General features: G+C 46.3%; 1 protein-coding gene across 24 annotated transcripts in view; it reads left to right on the top strand.

Moving 5' to 3' along the window:
* RBM47 (RNA binding motif protein 47) overlaps positions 1-19,582 on the top strand; it is a 405,432-nt gene that overhangs the window by 261,573 nt on the left and 124,277 nt on the right. For 2 of the 24 annotated variants that reach the window (XM_078678296.1, XM_078678309.1), the window contains exon 1: positions 346-386. The exons of 18 other annotated variants lie outside the window; for them this stretch is intronic. Coding sequence is in view for 3 of the 6 variants with exons in the window: in XM_078678276.1 (XP_078534402.1) it covers positions 10,219-10,307 (89 nt within the window). In the remaining 3 variants the exon portion in view is untranslated. Of the gene's footprint in view, positions 1-343; positions 387-10,002; positions 10,308-19,582 lie in introns of those variants that run through there. 4 more of the 24 variants (XM_078678275.1, XM_078678298.1, XM_078678290.1 and 1 more) reach the window with 3 other exon arrangements.

The following is a 19,582-nucleotide window of genomic DNA, read 5'->3' on the forward strand; positions in this document are numbered from 1 at the left end:
TTGTTAGATATTCTAAAATGCATATTTTGAATAGTTCTAAAATAAAAGTGAGCCACAAATTATGTGGTCTTTCTAATAAAAAAATACTCCTTTAACTGCATACAAAATGAAATCCCCACTTTAACCTGCAGAGCACTGAATATTGATTACCAAAAGAGGTTATGGGTGTAATCATACTTCTCCTAAATTTCAGAATGTATTTTAAGGTCTTGCATACTAAACAGCTCATGCCCTGTCTGATGCAGGATGCATTGTTATCTTACAGTGGGCTTAGATCCCGCACATTGCTTACTATTGGTTGGCTTCATTGTCAATCATTAGATTTTTTTTTCGTGGTAGTGGGCGTTCCTTCCTCTTTTTGGGCTTGTCCATCTCCTGGAGCACAGGTACTTACTTACTTGTATCCATCCACTGCTCCTTTTTCAGGTGCTACTTTTCTCTTTTTGTTTAAGCATTCTACAAGAGTGGGTGTGTTTGCCTGCATTCTCCCCCTATGATGCACTCGCTCATGTTTCTCTTTTTGCTTTGCGTGTCTGTCCCCCCCGCCCTCCTCCGTGCTGCCCTTGTGTGCTTATGCCTCTGCATGGCTTTTTTGCACGTGTGCTTTTCTCTTCCGCTCCACATTGTATTCGCTCTCATCCATTTGCTACCCTACATTGTTCTCTCTCCATATGCTTCTGCCAATTGTGCCCTCCATCTTCCTTCCTCTGTGTTCCTTTCGACCACTCGCACCCTCCTGTTGCTTGGCCGCCCTACTCTCCTGTTGATTCCTCAATTCTCTATGACTCAACACTCTTCCCCTCCCCTCTGTGTTGCTTCCCCTCACCTGCGCCACAATTTTTTGTGTGCTTATTAAACGAGCTTGGATCGGCACAGAAAACGAAAACAAGGTGCTTGCGTCATTTTGCAGGCACGTGCATGCTTTATTGTGCACGCCTACAAAACGACAGGACCGGCCGGGTTCATAACTTCTTTTTTTCCTTTAAAAGCCATACTGCAGGTTATCTGGGATGCTGTACAGCATAGCTGCCACCATTGGCAGAGGAAATGGGTCCCAAAGGCGAGACCTGTTGGCTTTGTCAATGCTTGTTTGTTAAAGTGAGAATGACTGAAAATCAGTGCCTGTCATAAATTCGCGTAACTGATGCTGTATGCCCCAGCCCCTCTAGAACGAAAACAGTATTACCAGATCACATATTTACTTATGGAAGGGTTTGCTTAGAGTTAATTTTAATTCCCCCTTTGTACTTAAGAAAAAAACATAAGACCAGCTGAGAATGTTCCAGTTGGAAATGAAACTCCAAGGCGGACGCAATAGTGAAACTTGCGGGTCACTGGATGGAGGAAGTGGCCTTCTGTGCCTGCTCTGCAGAAAGCAAGTTGGTGCGTTTCTGCAGTCCTTGTGGCTGCAGTGTCAGCAGCGATCAGGCTGAGCCGTTCTGAACTGATTACTGGAGCATTAAACTGTACCCAGATTTTCAGATTAAGGCTATTATACAGGGATTGCTCGCTAGAGCCAAGGAAGGCTTGTCCTTTTCTTATGGTTAACTGTGGGCAAGCCTGCACCTCCTAAGGTTTCCTTACACAGCTCACATGCCTTCAACCCTTCCCTGCCTTGCTATTCACCACGCAAGCGATTCAGCAAAAAGTAGGGTTAGGCTTCACCGCTCACTGAGTGGTAGATTCTTGTCGGGGTTTCGGAGTGGCCGGCAAATCTGCTTGTCTAAGGTTGCATCCACTCGACATAATTGTTTTTGGTACATCTTCATTAGGGAGACTTTGGGGAGTGATATCCAGAGGGAAAGAGTCCCAGTGAGTGTAGGGAGCAGTGCTTGTGACTGTGAGGCCTCCTCTAGTCTTGGGCGCATTATTGATGTCCTATTCCGCCTCCTTTGAAGATGAAGGCACACTGGGCGTTCGTGGATGTGGGGTGGTTGTGGATGGATCATCACTGTCCCATTCTTCATCATAGGAACATGGCTCATGTGTCTATGATGAAGAATTGGGACAGAGAGTATATGGACCAGCAAGAAAAAATGTAAAAATCAATATGCAAATAATTCCCATTTGATATAGTGCCAGTTGCATATTCTTTAGGGCTGGACTGGAAAGCAAAAACAAATCTGGCAAAAAATATTCACACCAGCCTCACACTGCAAGAGGCCATACCTAGAAGCGAGCCCTTGTGGCATGCTTGGGTCATGCCACCTCCTTCTGAAAGCATCCTCTCTCCTGCAGTCTATATTGAAAATGCCAGAGTGAGTGGATGACCAATGTGGCTCTGATATTCTTCGATACAAAAGACTAGAGGCCTCATCACAAGGAGCAGAATGTGGAATCAATGGGTTAACCCTGAGAATCTACTGTGGAATATGGAATTAATAGGCTGAGTAATAATGCCCGGCCCAATTCCCCTTATGATTTGAAAGGCTGGCAAAAGGTAATCGATTCAGGGAAGGGCAATAGTCTTTTGATAAAGAATTCCAGAAATTAGGAACCATTGCTGGGAAAGCTTGGCATGTGAAATTTGAATTACAAAAGTGGGGCATGTCATCTTGTAGTAATTTGTTTGTAAGGTTAGCAGTCGATCCTCTAGTCCTAAATAGGTTTCTCGAGCAACACAACTTAAGTAGCTTTCTATAGGACCGAGCATGTTGTATGGTACAAGAGGCATTCTTGTCACATGGTAGGATCCCTGACCGACCAACAAACTCCTTATGGTAGCGCACACGAGTATCTCCGAAGAGTGCGACTACCACCTGCTCTTATACTGTCCACCAACAGCATCACCAACCCCCCGCTTTGTGAGCTGGAGTGAGGGTGGTGTTAGTGGGATCTTTTATGCCAAAGAGATTAGTTCATAGGGTGTTCAACTCACCAGTTCGTTTTAAAGGTGACTTCGATACACACCACTGGCTGTGTTGTCTTGCAACTTTATGCATGAGGCACAGTTGCTTCTTGGGGGCTGTAGTCTACAGGCATGTTTCTGCAGGCAGCTCTCCCGTGCTGCTTTGAAGGAAACTAGAAATACAGTGCTGTTCACATTTGGCATCTGGGTTAAAGGTCACTCAATGTTGTTTGTCTGACCTCTAGAGTGGCAGTTCTTAGCTGTATACTTTGTCTCAGTTGTTACAGGGGCCCCTCTGGAATCTTGTGAGTGGCCTGTGTAGGACAGCAATCCCCAGGGCGCCTTCCCTGAGCATGTGACACTGGGTGCCATGACCTAGTGCAGATTCCGATCAGGGCCGGATTGGCCATAGCGGGCACCGGGCTATCCCCCGGTGCGCCGCACGGGTGGGGGCCGATTTTGTTACAGCGCCGTTTTTGCATCGGCCCTTTACCAAAATCGGCCGAAAACCGGCCCAGGCAAAGAGCTCGGCGGCACCTCCAACCCCCCCGAGTGGGGGTCGGCCAAGCACTTTGCCAGGGCCGGTTGTGGTTCCCAGTCCGGTTGCAGCCTAGGACACAGGTGAAAGCTTCAATGCAGGCAGCTCTCCCGTGCTGCTTTGAAGGAAACTAGAAATACAGTGCTGTTCACATTTGGCATCTGGGTTAAAGGTCACTCAGTGTTGTTTGTCTGACCTCTAGAGTGGCAGTTCTTAGCTGTATACTTTGTCTCAGTTGTTATAGGGGCCCCTCTGGAATCTTGATACGTTTTCCTATGAAACCTAATGAATAACACCACAGTAAATCTGGTGGAAGGAACTTTACACAATGTAGCACTTTGTTGGCCTATAAATAATTATACATATTTAATATATTTTTGATTAACATAAACCCTAATTCGGAGCTGGCCCTTTAAAAAAGGAAACAAATGATTTAGTCCCAGTTATGGTGAATTTAAAATAAGAAATGTGGCAATTTGATTCTGCTTCCTAACTAATTTGTTTAAGGTTTTGCCATGGGTTTGCAAGTATTTAATTTGGACTGGAACAAAAGCTGTTCTCCCATCTCTTCTATGCAAGGGGCTAACGGGGCGAAAGATTATCTTCATTTTTCACATTAGTGCTAACTGTATGTGTTTATAGTTCTACGGCTCTTGTTTAGTTATATAGGTAATATGCCACTGCTTAATGAAGTTACTGTTTGGACGCAATGGTATTAACCCTGATTTAGCCTTTTATGCGCAGGTGCTGTAAGCCCGTTTACTGCAAGTTTTTACATTCCTGTTCATGTTTAAATTACTTATCACCAGGGGTGTAGTGAATCCCTGGGTGTTGGGCCTCTCTGACTGCAACTTGGCAGACAGAGAGGCTCATACATGACATGAAAGGGTGGATGTGTGTTTGTTTGAATGGGAGAAGAGACGGATGGATAGATATGTGAGTGAAAGGGTGGATGGGTGAGTGAAAGGGTGGTTGGGTAGGTGAAAGGGTGGTTGGGTAGATGGATGAATGGGTGAAAGGACGGATGAGAGAGGATGGATGAAAAGGTGGATGGATATGTGAAAAAATGGATGAACAAAACCGAGGAGGGATGATGAGTGAAAGGGAGAATGGATGATGAGAGGGTGGATTGGTCGAGTGAAAGGGTGGATAGATGGACAGAATGAAAGGGAGGATGGATGGATGGATGAATGGGTGGATGGACAAGTGAATGAATGAATGAAAGGATGGATGAAAGGGTGGATGGATTAGTGAAAGGGTTGACAAGTGTGATAAGTGAAAGGGTGGATGGAAAGTTTTGGTGATGGATAGATGGGTTTGGATAGGTGGACGGAACGGTGAAAACTGAATGATAGATGAAAGTTTGATAGAATTAAAGGAGAAATTGTAGATATCAGCAGGTGGATGTAAAGATAATTAGATTATTTTCTTCTGTACACCGGCCATCAAAATGCAACATTGGGATAGACATATCCCGTTTACCAGTTTCAATATTTTCTCGTGTTGTACTGAGCCTGATACAAAGAACCTGTGTCTTATTCGAAATATACAGAGGTTTACATTTAAAGATATCGTTTTGCCACAGAAAGCCTGACGAGAAGAGTCTGTGTCAGATTTCAAACATGTTTAAGCCTTGAAGATGTCCCGTGTGGGACAAAACGCGTCGCGTCGGCTATCCATTCTGTGCTGTTTTTACTGAAAGAAAACTTGAATAAAGAATAAAAGGAGAACATTTTTTTTCAGTACCTTGACTGTCAACGTGATTTATTTGGGAGACGAAATGTTCATGTCACTTGTATTAAATTGTTGACATCTAGTATCCTATAGTGCTAAAAAAATAATTTTCTCGTGAGTTTTAAATGCAGGATACAGGTCTCCATTAATAAATAGTTTATTACAGCATTTGAGTGCAGACCCTTTTTTGTCTTTAATGAATGAAAGGATGGAAGGATGAAAGGGTGGAATGTTGAGTTGGATAAGTGAAAGGATGGATGTAAAGTTTTGGTGATGGATAGATAGGTTTCGATATGGATAGGTGGACGGAATGGTGAAAAACTGAATGATAGATGAAAGAATGAAAGTTTGATAGAATTTAAAGGTGAAATTGTGGATATCAGCAGGTGGGTGTAAAGTTGAATAGATAGATTCTTGGATGAAAGAGACAAGAGATCATTTCTGGGAGGGTCATGATGACTTGCTTTGTTTCTTTTGTGCCATAAGAGCTTTGGTTTGAAGTAGGGACTATTTTAGTTTTCTGGCTACTCCCTTGCCGTCCACCCTGGAGATGTCCATCAACTCTATTCACCCCTTTGGGGTACTGGTTGGGAGATGGTCTGGAGACATGGGAGATGGCGGGGTCAACACCCTTGGCACTTGTTCCCTTTGCGCAACTGCAGTCTGATCAGAATTTACCAGTGGGCCACTTCCTGGCATATAATAAGCTGCTGGCCAAAAAGCAACGCCTCTGGCAGATAGTAAACACAGAACCCTAAACGCATCCCTTGGTGAACACACTTCACACCATAGGCAATGGTCACAGGCTATTTACATGGTTCACTTGGGCTCTGGCTTACACCTAGCATGACCTTCTGCAATCCACTCGACAGAAACGGGAGGGCGGCATTGGATGGGCCCTGACGCAGAAGGCATGGGATAGGGTCTTAGTGTAGCCACGCAAACTCCCCCGAAATGCCCAATTCCAATACATCCAGCATAACATTCTGCACAGGTCATATCTCATGCGGGCGAGCCTTCATAGGATGCTTCACACTACCTCTAACTGCCCTGGATGCGGCACCCATGACGCTGATATGGCTCACATGTTCTGGAGTTGCCCAGTGATGGCGACAGTGCGGTGGGGCGTCACAGACACATTGACAGATATTGTGGGGTGGAAGGAGCTGTGTTTCATGGAAAGCAGAATTCTGGGACTTTTCAACACAAAAAATCGGGAAGCCAACCAACATTTCCTAGACTTGGCTCGGCTGCTCGTTTAGAGATCCATTGTGATGCATTGCAGAGGGGACAGGCTGAGTCCGTGGCCCTCCTGGGCGAGGAAGCCTGTGGCCTGTGCAGAGTCCACCCTGCCAAGGAATGGGACACATTACTAAATAAATTGCAAACGCGTGCAGAAAGTCCCAGTCTAACTCCCCCCTCGGGCGACTGGTCATTTGATGTGCACACTTCCTATTCTGCCTATGTCCTCACCCTACACTCCCCCCACCCCCTTGCCCCCCTTCCCCCGGCCTTACTTGATACATGCGATGTCTCAAGACTCAAAGTCTATATGTTATTCATCTTTATGCTGTCGAGCTTGTTTTAGGATTTGTGGTTGGCCCCAGGGGCTGGCGCACACGTACATTACCTGAGTAATCACATTGTAGTAGTGCTCGTTACGGTCGGGTTGTTCATGCTGTTCCTTTATTTACACAACGTTTGATCCGATTCCTCCTGTTGCATCAGCCATGCTGTCATGATATGTACAGACCCTCATTGGTAACGGTGCAATTGCTCGTCATTCTAATGTGTCTGCTTTTGAGGTGTCTTTGCGCTACTTTATGAAAATCAAGAAAAATTGGTTTAAAAAAAAAAAATCCTAAGTAGATGGGGCAGGGTCCGAGTGATCATGCTAATGAGTTCCAGAGGTGTGACCCTGCAAGTAAAAGTTGGAAGCCATAATTTTCCGGACGTTTAGAGGGACTTCATGGCAGAAAGGGTGGGGGAAAATGTGGGTGGAATAGTAAAATAACATAACGTGCATTTGCAAAGCGCACGTTCACCCAGCAGGCATCTTGGCACTGAATAACATATGTTTGTTACCCAAATCTATGGTACTAATTTTATCGACCTCAGAAGGATGAAAGGCTGAGTGGACCCACCAGGATTTTGACTGCGAGGTCAAACACAGGCCCCTACAGTGGCAGAATTAGTTCTCTAAGCCACCAGACCCTGCATTTCTTTTTGCACTATAATTTTGTACCCAGTCACTCCAGCAGATAGTAGAGCAGAACTAACGATATAGCAATTTGTGGAACATAACAATTGGAAAATTATGTCTTTTGAAACCAGTGGGTGCTTCAACTAGGAACCCTGGCCGTATTTCACTTCAGTCTGAAATGAATTTGCCCTTGTAATATTGCAGAGCTATTTCTTGACTTTGCACTTATTGTAAGTATATTTCTATTATCTTGTCTCTGGGATTTATATTAAGAAAAAGACTGTGTGATGTCAATTCTGATACCGGAAGTATTTTGCTGTATTGATGAGGATGATGATGATGATGAGTAAGGCTTAGTGAATATTTTCAGTCTCAGGAGAGAAGACATTCCTGGGGCAAATGTGCCTCTTTTATGTAATCCTTTCCACTTACCTCAGACTAAATGATAGCAAATAGCAGGCACAATTATATTCAGCAGTGGCTCACCCACAACTATGAGATTCTTGGCCGGCATGAGAGTCACAGGATCTTATAACTAGCTGCCAGCAGCCAATCAGAATTGCTATCACACACAGCCTAATCTGATTGGTTGAAAGTGTGTCCATCAGAATGCTGAAACAACAGCAACATGCCTCGTGCTTTACGGCCCATAGCGATGCGGGCATCCAGAACACACGTGATTTTCAGTGTTCAGCACAACATCTGCCTGTCCTCTTCTCTAGTCTGCCCATGGAGCACAATTTGTAAGTTTTTCACATTGAATTCCACTTCATTATGTTTTAACCTGTTGCAGCACATCAACTTGTAAACAGCAGGTAGGCTTGCAGGTTATTTCTTGTAGCACATAGATCTTCCCCCACTACCTGTAGTATCTGTCTGTCATTTTCATATATGTAGAAGATGAGCGTAATGATTCCAACAGTAATGTCAGCAGTAGTACATAAATATTTTTTTTAACATGCAGATTGTGGAACCTTTTGATGCGCTGGATTATGGTTATCTTCTTGATAAATGTGGTGACACCGTGGCCTTCATCCTACTAAACCTTTCCTTAGCCTTCGATACCAACTCCCACCCCATCCTTAACCAAAGATTGCATGCAGCCGGCATTCAAGGAGCCACTCTTTGCCGGATTTGCTCCTTCCTGTCAGGCCACAGTCAGTCAATCAGCCTGGCCTTCTTCACCCCTGATGCTGTCAACCTCATCTGCGGAGTTCCACAAGGATCCTAATTATACCCAGCGTCGGATTGGTAACGAGGGCATTCGGGCAATGCCCGAGGGGCCGGTGTCCGAGTTCTGCTGTGGGCTGCTTTTTTGAGCAGTCTGGGGGGCCATTTGGGCGCTGTCTCTGTTCTTCTGATACAGTCAGCGGCCCAGTGGGAGTCTGAGTGGCCTTTCTAGAGGCGGATGGGCGCTCATTACCTCCGTTTAGCAGAGGTATCACTCCCTTTGTCTCTCGGGCCGGCCCATTAATGTGTGCACATACTGAAGGCAGGGGGACTTCATAGAAGTGGCCTCACTTGTTTCACCAGTGTAAACTAACGCGTGCATTTTTTTACCCCGCCCCCCCTAAAGTTTTTTTAATAAGATTACACCAACGCAGTTATATGAGGAGTGTTTATGCAAATGTGGGCCTTTTTTTTTTTTTGCATGCCCGGGCCGATTTTCATTCCCAATCCAACCCTGATTATACCCCGCCCTGTTCAACACCTGCATGACCCCACTCGCCATCATTAGCCGGCCCACTGAATCAACATCATTTCCTATGTTGAGGATACCTAGCTCATACTCTCCCTTTCCAACAAAACGGCAAACACCCTCACCAATTTCTCCTACTGCTTGACCGTAGCCGCAGTATGGATGAAAACCAACTACCTCCAGCTCAACAGACAAGACCGATGCTTTATAAATGGAGGGATTGGCTACTCTCATTTAGATTTTAAGATGGTCATTAGTCCTTTAAAGCTCTGCTTGGGTGAGGGCTGCCATATTTTTTATCTGATTAGCCCAGCTGGTGCTTGGCACGGGGCATCAGTGAAGTCCTTGCTAATCCAGCATACAATAGCTTGCTGTTCCCTTGAGTGAGGGCAGGTGTTTATTATAGAAATTTCAGATGATGGTGATGCAGTGAGATGTGGGTCTCATTTTATTTTCTAGTGGGCTGGTTCCTCTTCTGAAAAAAACAAACACTGCAAAAGATGAGCGCCCTTGCTGATACTTTAGGAAGAGAGGCCAGAGTTTGAATGGGCATGGGTTATGAAGCATGTCCTCAATTGAACAAAGGTCTGTAGGAAATGCGGCGCTGCTTACTTTCTGGTGGGATACTTCAGGTTCCATTGCGTAGTATAAGGCTGGCACCGTTACACGATAATGTTGAAAAAGACTGCCTAAAGTCGGTGCAGTATTAAACATTTTTTTTTTTAGCGTTTTACAGGGTATAGGCCGCATGGATTTTTGCTTGCTGCGGTCAATGTTTGTGCTAACATCAGGAAAATCGACAGCAGAAATTAGCCTGCCAGATTATTAAACAGGCCCACAAACCGGCAGAAAACCGGCCCACACGCTGACCTGCCAGACCGGCCCTTCCTGATTTCCCTCTAGGCCAGTCCGCCATCCCTTTGCCCCAGTGGGAGGCAGTCAGTCGAGGCGGGGCAGCAGCCGTCTGTCTCCCCAGCCATTTCTGGGCCCGGCGGCTCCGGAGGACACGTTCTCTTGCCGCAGGAATCGGGAAGTGCATCTCCGAAACCGCAAAGCCTACACACTGTGCGAAGTCACACAAACACAGCAAACCAGCCGGTTTCTGTAAGAAAAGCCATTGCGAAACCTTAGAAAAAAAAGTGCAGACATTAGAGTCTAAGGCTGTTATCCCTCGCTCTGATCGCCCTACGAACGCGATGAAACAAACTTTAATTCTGCCAAAGGCCGTCCCAGGACTGGAGCGCCCGCTGCGGCCCTGCTGCCTGGAGCCCGTCACTTGGAAAAGGTATGTGCTGTGATTTCTACACCCCGTGCTGTGTTCGCTCACGGTGTTTCACTGGATTTGCATTTTTGGGGAAGGACTATTGAGTGGAATATTTTGCTTCATACTTTTTATCCATTCATTAAATATGGCAATTTGTGTTTCTTTTAAAGTAGAAGAACGTGATGACGTGCCTCTCCTGCGCGAGTGTACTTATGACCTATTTATTACATTTGAGTTTTCATGCCTTCAGGATTGAGCCACCAGAGTTCCGTCTCTCCGCAGCGCACCTCAAGGGGGTCTCTGTGGCCGGGCAGAGGGCACCTGCCAGGTGTTGTAGACGCGGCAGGTCCTCGTTCACGTGCGCCCAGAAGAGGCTACCCAGGAATGATCGTCAGTGGGAGTCCGTCTCGGGGAAAGGCAGCATGTCGGACGTTTTTGCGAGGCCTAAGGCAGCAAGCTAACACCATCTGCTGCCCTCTACTGGTATTAGCCACGTTGGACGCCTCGTCATTAATAGATACAGCATCCTTGTTTACAAATCTTTAAATCAATGTTGCTGCACGAGGGTGGGGCCCTGCTGACTAATGGCACCGCCCCTCACCCCCATTGCCCCTTCTGACGGGCATGATAAAGGCAAACTTTACAATGCAGAGGTGATTTGAGCATTACACCAGAGTATCTCCTCGGTTCCAGATCACTGAGTTCAGGAGACCACCTAACTCCAGGGTGGAGTGATTTCTTTGTTCTGGAATAATTGTATTGGGTAACCAGATCACCTGTCAGAAAACATTCTAATGTAAGAGATCTTTAGAATAGAATGGAATGTGCCTGAAGTTTGTGAAGTAAGTTTGGTTCTTATTGGGGAGGTATCCACTATCCGGAGAGCAGGATGTCCTTGAAGATTTGTGTTCTGCAGGCGTTTGATGAGGAATCCGCACACTCACTAGTTTTGACCAGCTCCTTAAATAGGGACTCAGTTGTTTGAAGGCGATCATGAACTGTTGTCTTCCTGTACAATATTGGGCATATGATACCAGACCTTACGTTTTAAGTTATTTGTTTTTTTAAATCAGTTTATTTGTTTTGCTATCACAGAAGGCCAGGGAGTGTTGGATTTTGGCGATACACTCTGAGTTGTTGTTTTGCTACTCAAATAGCATTTCTCCAAGACCACGAGCTCTTCTATGATAGCCACTCCCTCTCTGACTCCTGTCTTCATTTTTATCAGAGAATTCAAATAAGACAGCCCCCTCAGAACTGTCTTAAATGCCTCTCACACTGACACAGCCGACTGGATGTAGCTTACGTTTTCAGTGACTATTCTTTTGCACTACTTCTCTGTCATGCAACTCCATTGTATCTACTCTCCAGTTGTTTACTAGATAGATTGTCCGGAATTGAAGTGTCACCACAAACTGGGAATGGTCCAATACGCCCTTTGCAAGGTATGACATATCTTTACACCTCCCACAATCCATTATTGGGGCGAAGAGATAGTCTATAACTCAGAAGTGTCCAGGTCTCTATCCCAGTGCCTCAGTGATTCTTTTTTTTTTTTTAACAAGAGTTGCCATTACCCGCAGTCCTGTTGTGAACCCGTTATATTGAGTACCTTCCAAGAACGTCCATGTATTACACATTGAGTGAGTTTCTCACAACATTACTCCATTTAGCTAATGTCTATTAAGGAAGCATAAAACAATACATTTTTTAAGCCTCTGACCCAACCCAGTCTCATTCCACACAAGTTCTTAAAGCTCTTCCGGGTCATACAGTGTATGTAAATAATTATTACAGATGCCTGGGTGATTCATTTGTGAACAGTGAAGTCTGACCCAAGAATATCTATATCCAACATATTGTGTTTGCGTATTGTTAAAACATGAACACCTTATTACCCTCCCTCTCCCACTCAGCTTCATCATGTGATGGACTTTGAACTATCAACCTCATCAATGCTCGAGGCACCAATCAATCAAACAGTATTTGTATAATGCAGCTTATCACCCAGGGAGGTATTCAAATGCTGTCACCCCAAAATTAACAACTGACCTTTATAAACTGGTCCAATACAGTATTTTGGTTCCCCACCTGATGTCTAGATCTGTGCTGTCATCCACAGTATGTCACCACCAACTATTTTCATTATTACACAGTGTAAGCCTCTTCTCTTGCTTACAGTTCACCACCAGAGTCTGAACTGCTGGCCTCCCGCTTCCAGTGTTGGACCAGGTCGCTGGGCTCCAGCTGTAGCTTGGTGCCCCACCTCCCCATCAGAGTGCGATTGGCTTCCTGTTCCAGGGATGCACTTGTGGGAACAAGGTCTGACCCCAAACCCTCCTCCGGGCTCCTACTTTCTGTGCTGCCTACCAACTAGTTCTGCGTTCTGTGGCCCTGGGTCTTCTGACCAGTCTACAGTTGTTCCCGGCCCCCCTACTTGTCATCTGGATCAAGGAAGTGCCATGCTTTACCCTCTGTCAGAATGCTTAGTTTGCCAGTAATAGAATTGCCTATATTAACTTTAAGTCTCCTCTTCACCACTTTGTAGTGGCTATCGAACATCTTGAGTGAAGTATGGAAAAAAATAATTCTGGCATTCCTATACATCAACGGATCTCAGATTCTGACTGCCCACAACATAGCATTTATGTTCCTTTAATTAAGGAAGTGGCAAGGATTGCCCTTAGAGATGTTCCGAGTCTGGGCATGGATAATGGGCTCTTTTAACAGAGCAAAAAAAATTTAGACCAATGTTTTGTGCTGTAGGATTAGGTCTTCGAGGAGGACTTCTGTGCACTTTCACTCAGTCTCTTCTGGGACTCCAACAATTCAGATATTATGGCATCTTGATCGGCATTCCATGTCTTATGCTTTCAGTGCTAGTTTCAGTTATACCAATTTGGAGTTTAGTTACTAATGTCCTAAATGACATAATATCCTCAGTTTTTGGCTGTTTTCGCTACCGTCACATCATAGCGTGAGTTTTGGTGGATATCAGAGCATAGGAGGTCTAGCTCTGTGGCCACTGAGTCTATTTCATTCTCCATTGTCATCCTTATTTCTTTCCACCACCACAAGCACATCACCCATCATTGCTTCTGAAGAGTGTCTTACTTCGGTCTGGTTTGTCATATGCTGCTGACAATCTTTATTGCTCCTTCTGTACACACAAATGGATACAATTCCCACTGGTGATGGTGGTATGATCATTTCCCAAAAGATGGGGTCTTGCAGTCTTGTCCCATCTCTGCATGTGATGTGGCTGGCCTGTCGCTGCTGCTGCTCCTCATCTGTTCTGCTAGATAGCACAGCAACTTAAAGGGGTTTCTATGCTGCCACCCTCAAGTAAGCTGACTGAGATTTTGTTGTTTCTTCACTGGTGGGCCACAGTGGAACTACAATAATATAATCCAAACTTCATATAAGGAGCATCTTCTTTCAGATTATTCCCAATCCTCAGTTCCGTTGGTCTCATCTGCCCATTATCCACAGCTCTCACCTTGTCTGGTGTCTGGGAGAAATGCAGTTTCTTTCCCACAACTCCGTTCATCACTCTCTCCTCCTTATTTTTCCCCTCTACTGCTGCCCCGTGCCTTTTCGGTGGTAGTCCCCTTCTTATCCAATAGGGTGAGCCAGTACATTGATCTCTTGATTAGCCACCTCCATTCTGGGGGCTCAAGGATGCTGCAAGTGGCCTGGTCCTAAACATCCTACCTGCACTGCTCTGTCCACAGTCCCAGGAAGAAGTGACTTGGGTAACCCTTTCTGTTCTTTCCAGGGAGGGGGGCTCCTGCCACTACAGAGGCACATTCACATAGTCAGTGTCTCAGTTAAATGTAAAAATGTAAATTGATACTTGTATAGCGCACTACTCACCCGCAAGGGTCTCAAGGCGCTTGTACGAATACCGCTGTGGAACCCATCCTGGCTTTCCCTGTGAGGTGTCCACTCCTGTGCACCCCCAAGGTGGAGGCCAGGCATCCTTAGCGTTGTGGGGGCCGTTGTGGAGATTAAGCAAGCTATTGCCCAGAGTTGCAGAGTGGGACTCCATGATTGGAATAGGCACCGAGGCGAGAATTATCAGGTCGGTGGAATTTTGAGCCCAAGACCCGCCGAGGCGGGGAATTGAACCCTGGTCCCGGGCTTGACTTCTCCATCAGGGTCTGCCGCTCTAACCATTGAGCCACACTTCTCCACACTTCTCAGTTTGTTCACTGTCCTTGGACGTAGTAGCAGGGAAGCCCAGATCACCCTTTGTCATCTACAACCTGCACCTGACCGAGGCCCAGCACTTGCCCTGTCTTCTCACACTGTTTCACAGATGAGTGTCGTCAAGGCTTTGCTTCTATCTCGCCCACTGGTTCTACTTCTGACAACAAGGTCAGCACGTTCTTCCTCGAGTGGTGATGTGGCCATTTCTTAATCTCTTCTTGCCAACCCTAACGCTTACTCTCACAGCCAGCATCCACTGACATTCAGTTGCGAAGCTTAGGCTGTGTCTGAATTCGGTCTTCGGATATTCAGTTCTTCCAGGAAAGAGATTGTTGTGGTTTAAAGTGATTTCCAAGATCCTTTATCTAGGGAGGTGTGTGTTGATGCTTTATTTTCCTACTGCCGTTTGTTTATCCTCAGAAATTAGCACAAGAAGATAGGTCAGGGATAGCAGTGAACAAGAAATAATATGCATTTGGCCATGTCAGATTCTTAAAAGCATGTGCTCTATAAGCTATCCTTGTGAATAATTTCTGTTTCTCCTTCGGTATTTTTGGGTTTGGTTTCAGGTGAGTACTTCATATCCAGGTGGAAGGCCTCACAGAGGATTGGAATTGCATTGTCTCTTAGCTAGGGTTTAGTGATGAACATAAGGTCTTGCTTTGAGTCAGAAATCAAGCAATGGATGCTCAAAGCGGTTCTTTAAATGGACTCTGATGATACGGCTCAGCTGGGGAGAAGTAGAGCTGGGATGAAGATAAGTGGTAATAGAGCGATGGGGTTAAGGCGCAAAAAGGAGACCTAAAATAAGAGTTGAGTAAGAGATGGAAGACTTGTTTTATGGCGGTGAAGTGCCATGACCGGGTTAGGGGTGGTAGGAGACGATGTGGGGATGTGGTTGGTTATTGAGAGAAGGTAGACAAGTGGTAATTGAAGATGTGGAAGGAAATGGATGTCATGCCATAGGAGTGGGCTGAGTAGATGTTTGGGAGAGTGGGGGAGGGTTGTTACACGTGGTAGGTTAAGAGTAATCTTGGTGGAGGACGGCTGGAAGGAAGATCGATGTTAGGGAGTAATCCGATATGGAGTGGAGACAGGGTTGATATGAAGTGGGCAGAGCAATTCAAGGAGGAGGTTGGGAGGAATATGGCAAGGAGGGGAGGCAGAAGTAAACGGGGATGGTAAGAAAGGAGAGACGAATTGAGGGGATGTAACACAAAGCACTTTTCTAAATATATATTTTATCTTTTATCTTCCCAGTAACAACTTCTTACTGTAGCCAATCATTCTGCACCCTTATCACTAAGTGTAACTTTACTATCATCCAACTGAAATATATTTGATTTAGCGACCCCAGAAGGATGAAGTCCTGAGGTGGGCTGCCTGGACTAAAAACTTACTTTCTTCAGTTGTGTGGTGTCCTGCTTTAAGGGGTGATGGGTTTATCTTCACGCTGTCAGCACTCTCGTTTCCGGAAGTCTGCGGCGTTGGTAAGTACGTAACATGCAAGTTTTCTGATATTTCATAATATTCTCACAAAACAAGCTTTCAGTTCCTCTGTTCCCACCTCGGGAGCGATGGCCAGTGTGACGATACCGCTTCAGTGCGCAGGCGCGTGGCCTTGTGCCCTTGGGCCCACAGAGCACCACATGAGCCGGCAGTGCCGAGTCCAGCGCCAGTCACACACATTCCCTGTAGTGCCTCTCTCACACCCCCCCGATTTCACAACCGCTTCTTTGCAATTTGGTTACAAGACAACTCAAGGAAATAGCTACAGTATGCCTATCTTAAAGGGACACGGCGTTTTCCCTTCGCAAATGTTTGCCCACTGCATTAATAAATAAAGTGCTGGCAGGTAGCACAGCTCTTTTTAACGGCTGTTGCAATATTTACTTGTTTTTATGCTTGCTCGTTTGTAATGGGGCCAATGCAATTGTGCGGCGGGGAGAACCAAATTATGCATCAAGAAAAGGAAAATGATGGACCATAATGCAGCGCTTTTTGTGATAGTATTAGCTCAGTAGTCGGTGTATTTTTTTTTAAACATGTTAAAACTATTTGGGCAAAGGTTTTTCCTCATTAGTGCCCGTTTGTCACCCACATACATCAATAAACAACGTAAATATCACCAGTCAGTCTTTGAGCAGGACCTTCCACTACACAACATGTGTTGCCACGTATTTAGTAACTTTTGGTCCATTTGAGCTAGAAACAATTTTTTGTAAATAATCTGCAGATTATGCAGCAGATGATGGACTGTGTGGGGAAATGCAGCAAATTCACAAATATGCGTAAACACCGCTGCTGCAAAATTTCTATAATTACAGTAGGCAAGAGTGTAATCTTTATAAATTATTCCATCTTGTCCGTTTGAGAACACAAGCTATGCTTTACTGGCAGACCCCAAACAACTCTGATTAAAGTTCAAGTCTAAGGTAGACTCAGAGCGCTGTGCTGTAAAAATGCCTGCTAACACACAGTCCATCAAGAAATGAACCAGAGTACTCTGCGTCATGTTTTATAGTCAAACTAGATCCCAAATAAGAAACCGTTGTTCCTTAGATCCGATATGTGGAAGTCTATTTTTAAAAGTGTATTCACACTCCTGAAAAGGATGGCAGATGATAACTGTAGCACAAATTCGACTAGTAAGAATTCCTGTTGGCCAGTTTAAAGTGGTTTCTAGGGGGGGCGTGGCCAAGATGGCGGCTTGGTAGGGAGCACTTTCGTGAACCTCCGGCACCGCCACACAGAAGCATTGTTTTAGCACCTCTCTCCCACAGTCTCAGACAGCTTGCTGGGTCCGATTCGCACCCGAGAGTCGACCGGCATCAGCGGGGAAAGTTCCAGCTGCGAGAATCGCTGGGAATGCGGGCATAGCAACGACCGAGGCCTTGCAGAGCGGTGAGCTCACGTTTCCTCGGCCTGATGTGGGCGCATGTGAGTCGGCGGCAGAGAGACCTGGTGGCGGCGGTCGACGAAGCCTGGGGCGCTAAGCGAGCGGCAACAGTGGCGCCTATCCCCTTGATGGTGACGGCCGCTGAGAGACGCGCTGCGGGGAGCTGCTGAAGGTGTCTTCGGCGGTTGGCTGCCATTAAGCGACTACTTGACTGGGGGGATCTCGGATCGGCGCACGGAGTTCGCGCCTTCCGCAGCAGCGTTGAGGAGGGCATTGAGAAGGAGCCTGTCGGGCAGTGAACCGTGCAGGATGCTGTGCATCCCTAGATAAGCTCCGGACTGAAACATCCCAGTGGTACTCCCCGGTGCAGGGTGAGTGCTGGTTACTCAAGCCCGATCTGTCATCCGCCATTTTACAGGGAGACCGCGCGTGCACAGCAGTGGTACGCCTGGGAGCCTGTGGCTCTAGCAGAGCGGCGATCCTTGACCTGAGAACTCGTGTAGAGCGGGGCTCTGGTGCATGGTAGAGCTTAGGATCCGCGACTGGTGTGCGGGGGGAGCTGCGGCCTGGAGACTGCTGGGTGCTGCGCTCCTTCAGCGTAGGCCTTATTTACCTGATACACCTGAGAGGCCGCATTTCCCCTGACTGCGCCCTTCTCGGGGACTCAACGTGGCGCAGAGGAGCCTGGATCTCGTCCCTGTCAACAGCCCTGGTAGACGTGACTGGTCGCTGCTGGCCCTCCCGGAGCGCCTTTACTTGGGGGGGCGTCCTACTTGTCTGGAGGACAGGGCGTTGGTGCATTTAGCGCAGCGTCCTCCTTTCTCTGGTGCCCTTCCCTCGGCTGCCGCGTGGAGCTCCTGCTAGGGCATTGCAGCCCGTGGGTCTAGTGGAGCATGGCAGTGGCCCGTCACAAGAGAGAGAAACCCCTGAAAGACATGCTCATGAAGCAAGCAGTGGTACAAAAGGGGGTGGTGATGGACGGAGCATCTGAGCCAATCAAACACTCACACCCAGTCAACAGATATGGGTTTAATCCATCACTGTTCTTTAGCCCACTCTGCCACCCCAGTTCAGACATGACCATATGCAAATCAGTCTGACCCTGTGCTTCATGGGAACAGTCAAGCCCGAACTGCCAAGCCATGCCTTCCCTGGACTGGAAACAAGCTTCCTAAGACCGGTTTCTGGCATTTCAGCCGTCTTCAGCCAGGTTTGCTTGAACCCAGTGGCAAAGTGAGCAAGGGACTCACGTCTGAGCATACCCTGCCAACTTATGGCGGATACAGCGGTACAAAAGGGGGTGGTGATGGACCTTTTGTACCGCCTTGAAGCAAGCAGCGGCATCCTCTACGGCCGACGAGAAAATGCAAAGTCTGGGTGATGGTGAAGCCACCCCGGTGTTCATGTTGAAGCTGTTTGCGGCCATTAAAGAGGATATATAAGACCTTAAGGACCAGCTCACCGCGGATCTGCGTGAAGTGCGGAGGGAAGTGGACGACATTGGGGAGCACGTGGCCACTTTGGAGGAGCATGACGTTAAACGTGAAGAGGACCTCCATTTATTTATTTAGAGAGTTTTATATAGCGCAAACGTGACCCTTGGGTATCAGAGTGCTTCACAGATACATATACATGAGGTAGGTTAGAGATACAACTCGCATAGCATAACCATATAGTGAATGAGGTAGGTAGGTATAGAGCTATATAGTAAACATTTCACACTGATATGAGGTAGGTTAGGTATACGTCTATAAGGTAATATAGCATACAACATGTACAATGGCGTGGTATAATTAGGCTAGTACTTGACATCGGGATTTACATATTTCTATATAATTTCAGTCTATGTCTGTCTCCAAGGTTACCATATAAGTTATTCTACCTGCCTACTGTACTGTATATTCTATTCCTGTACAATATTTCCGAATTGTCTTTATCTGTGCATTCTTCCTCCAGATTCTGGGTAGGTATAGCGCCGCTAGGTTGTCCCCGTCTAATTAGTGACTTTCTCTTTTCTTCCATTTGTTGTTCCGTTTTGGCACATCTATGACGCGGTGGCGGTGATGTCCTTTCTTGCCAATGTAAGGAACTTACTCATTAGGAAGATCTTAGCTTCCCTCTTGAATGTTGCCGTGTTTGTAATTTTCCTAATATTTGGAGGGAGTGAGTTCCATGTTCTGGGGGC

Source organism: Lissotriton helveticus, chromosome 2_2 (assembly GCF_964261635.1).
Source record: "Lissotriton helveticus chromosome 2_2, aLisHel1.1, whole genome shotgun sequence".
Classification (NCBI taxonomy): domain Eukaryota; kingdom Metazoa; phylum Chordata; class Amphibia; order Caudata; family Salamandridae; genus Lissotriton; species Lissotriton helveticus.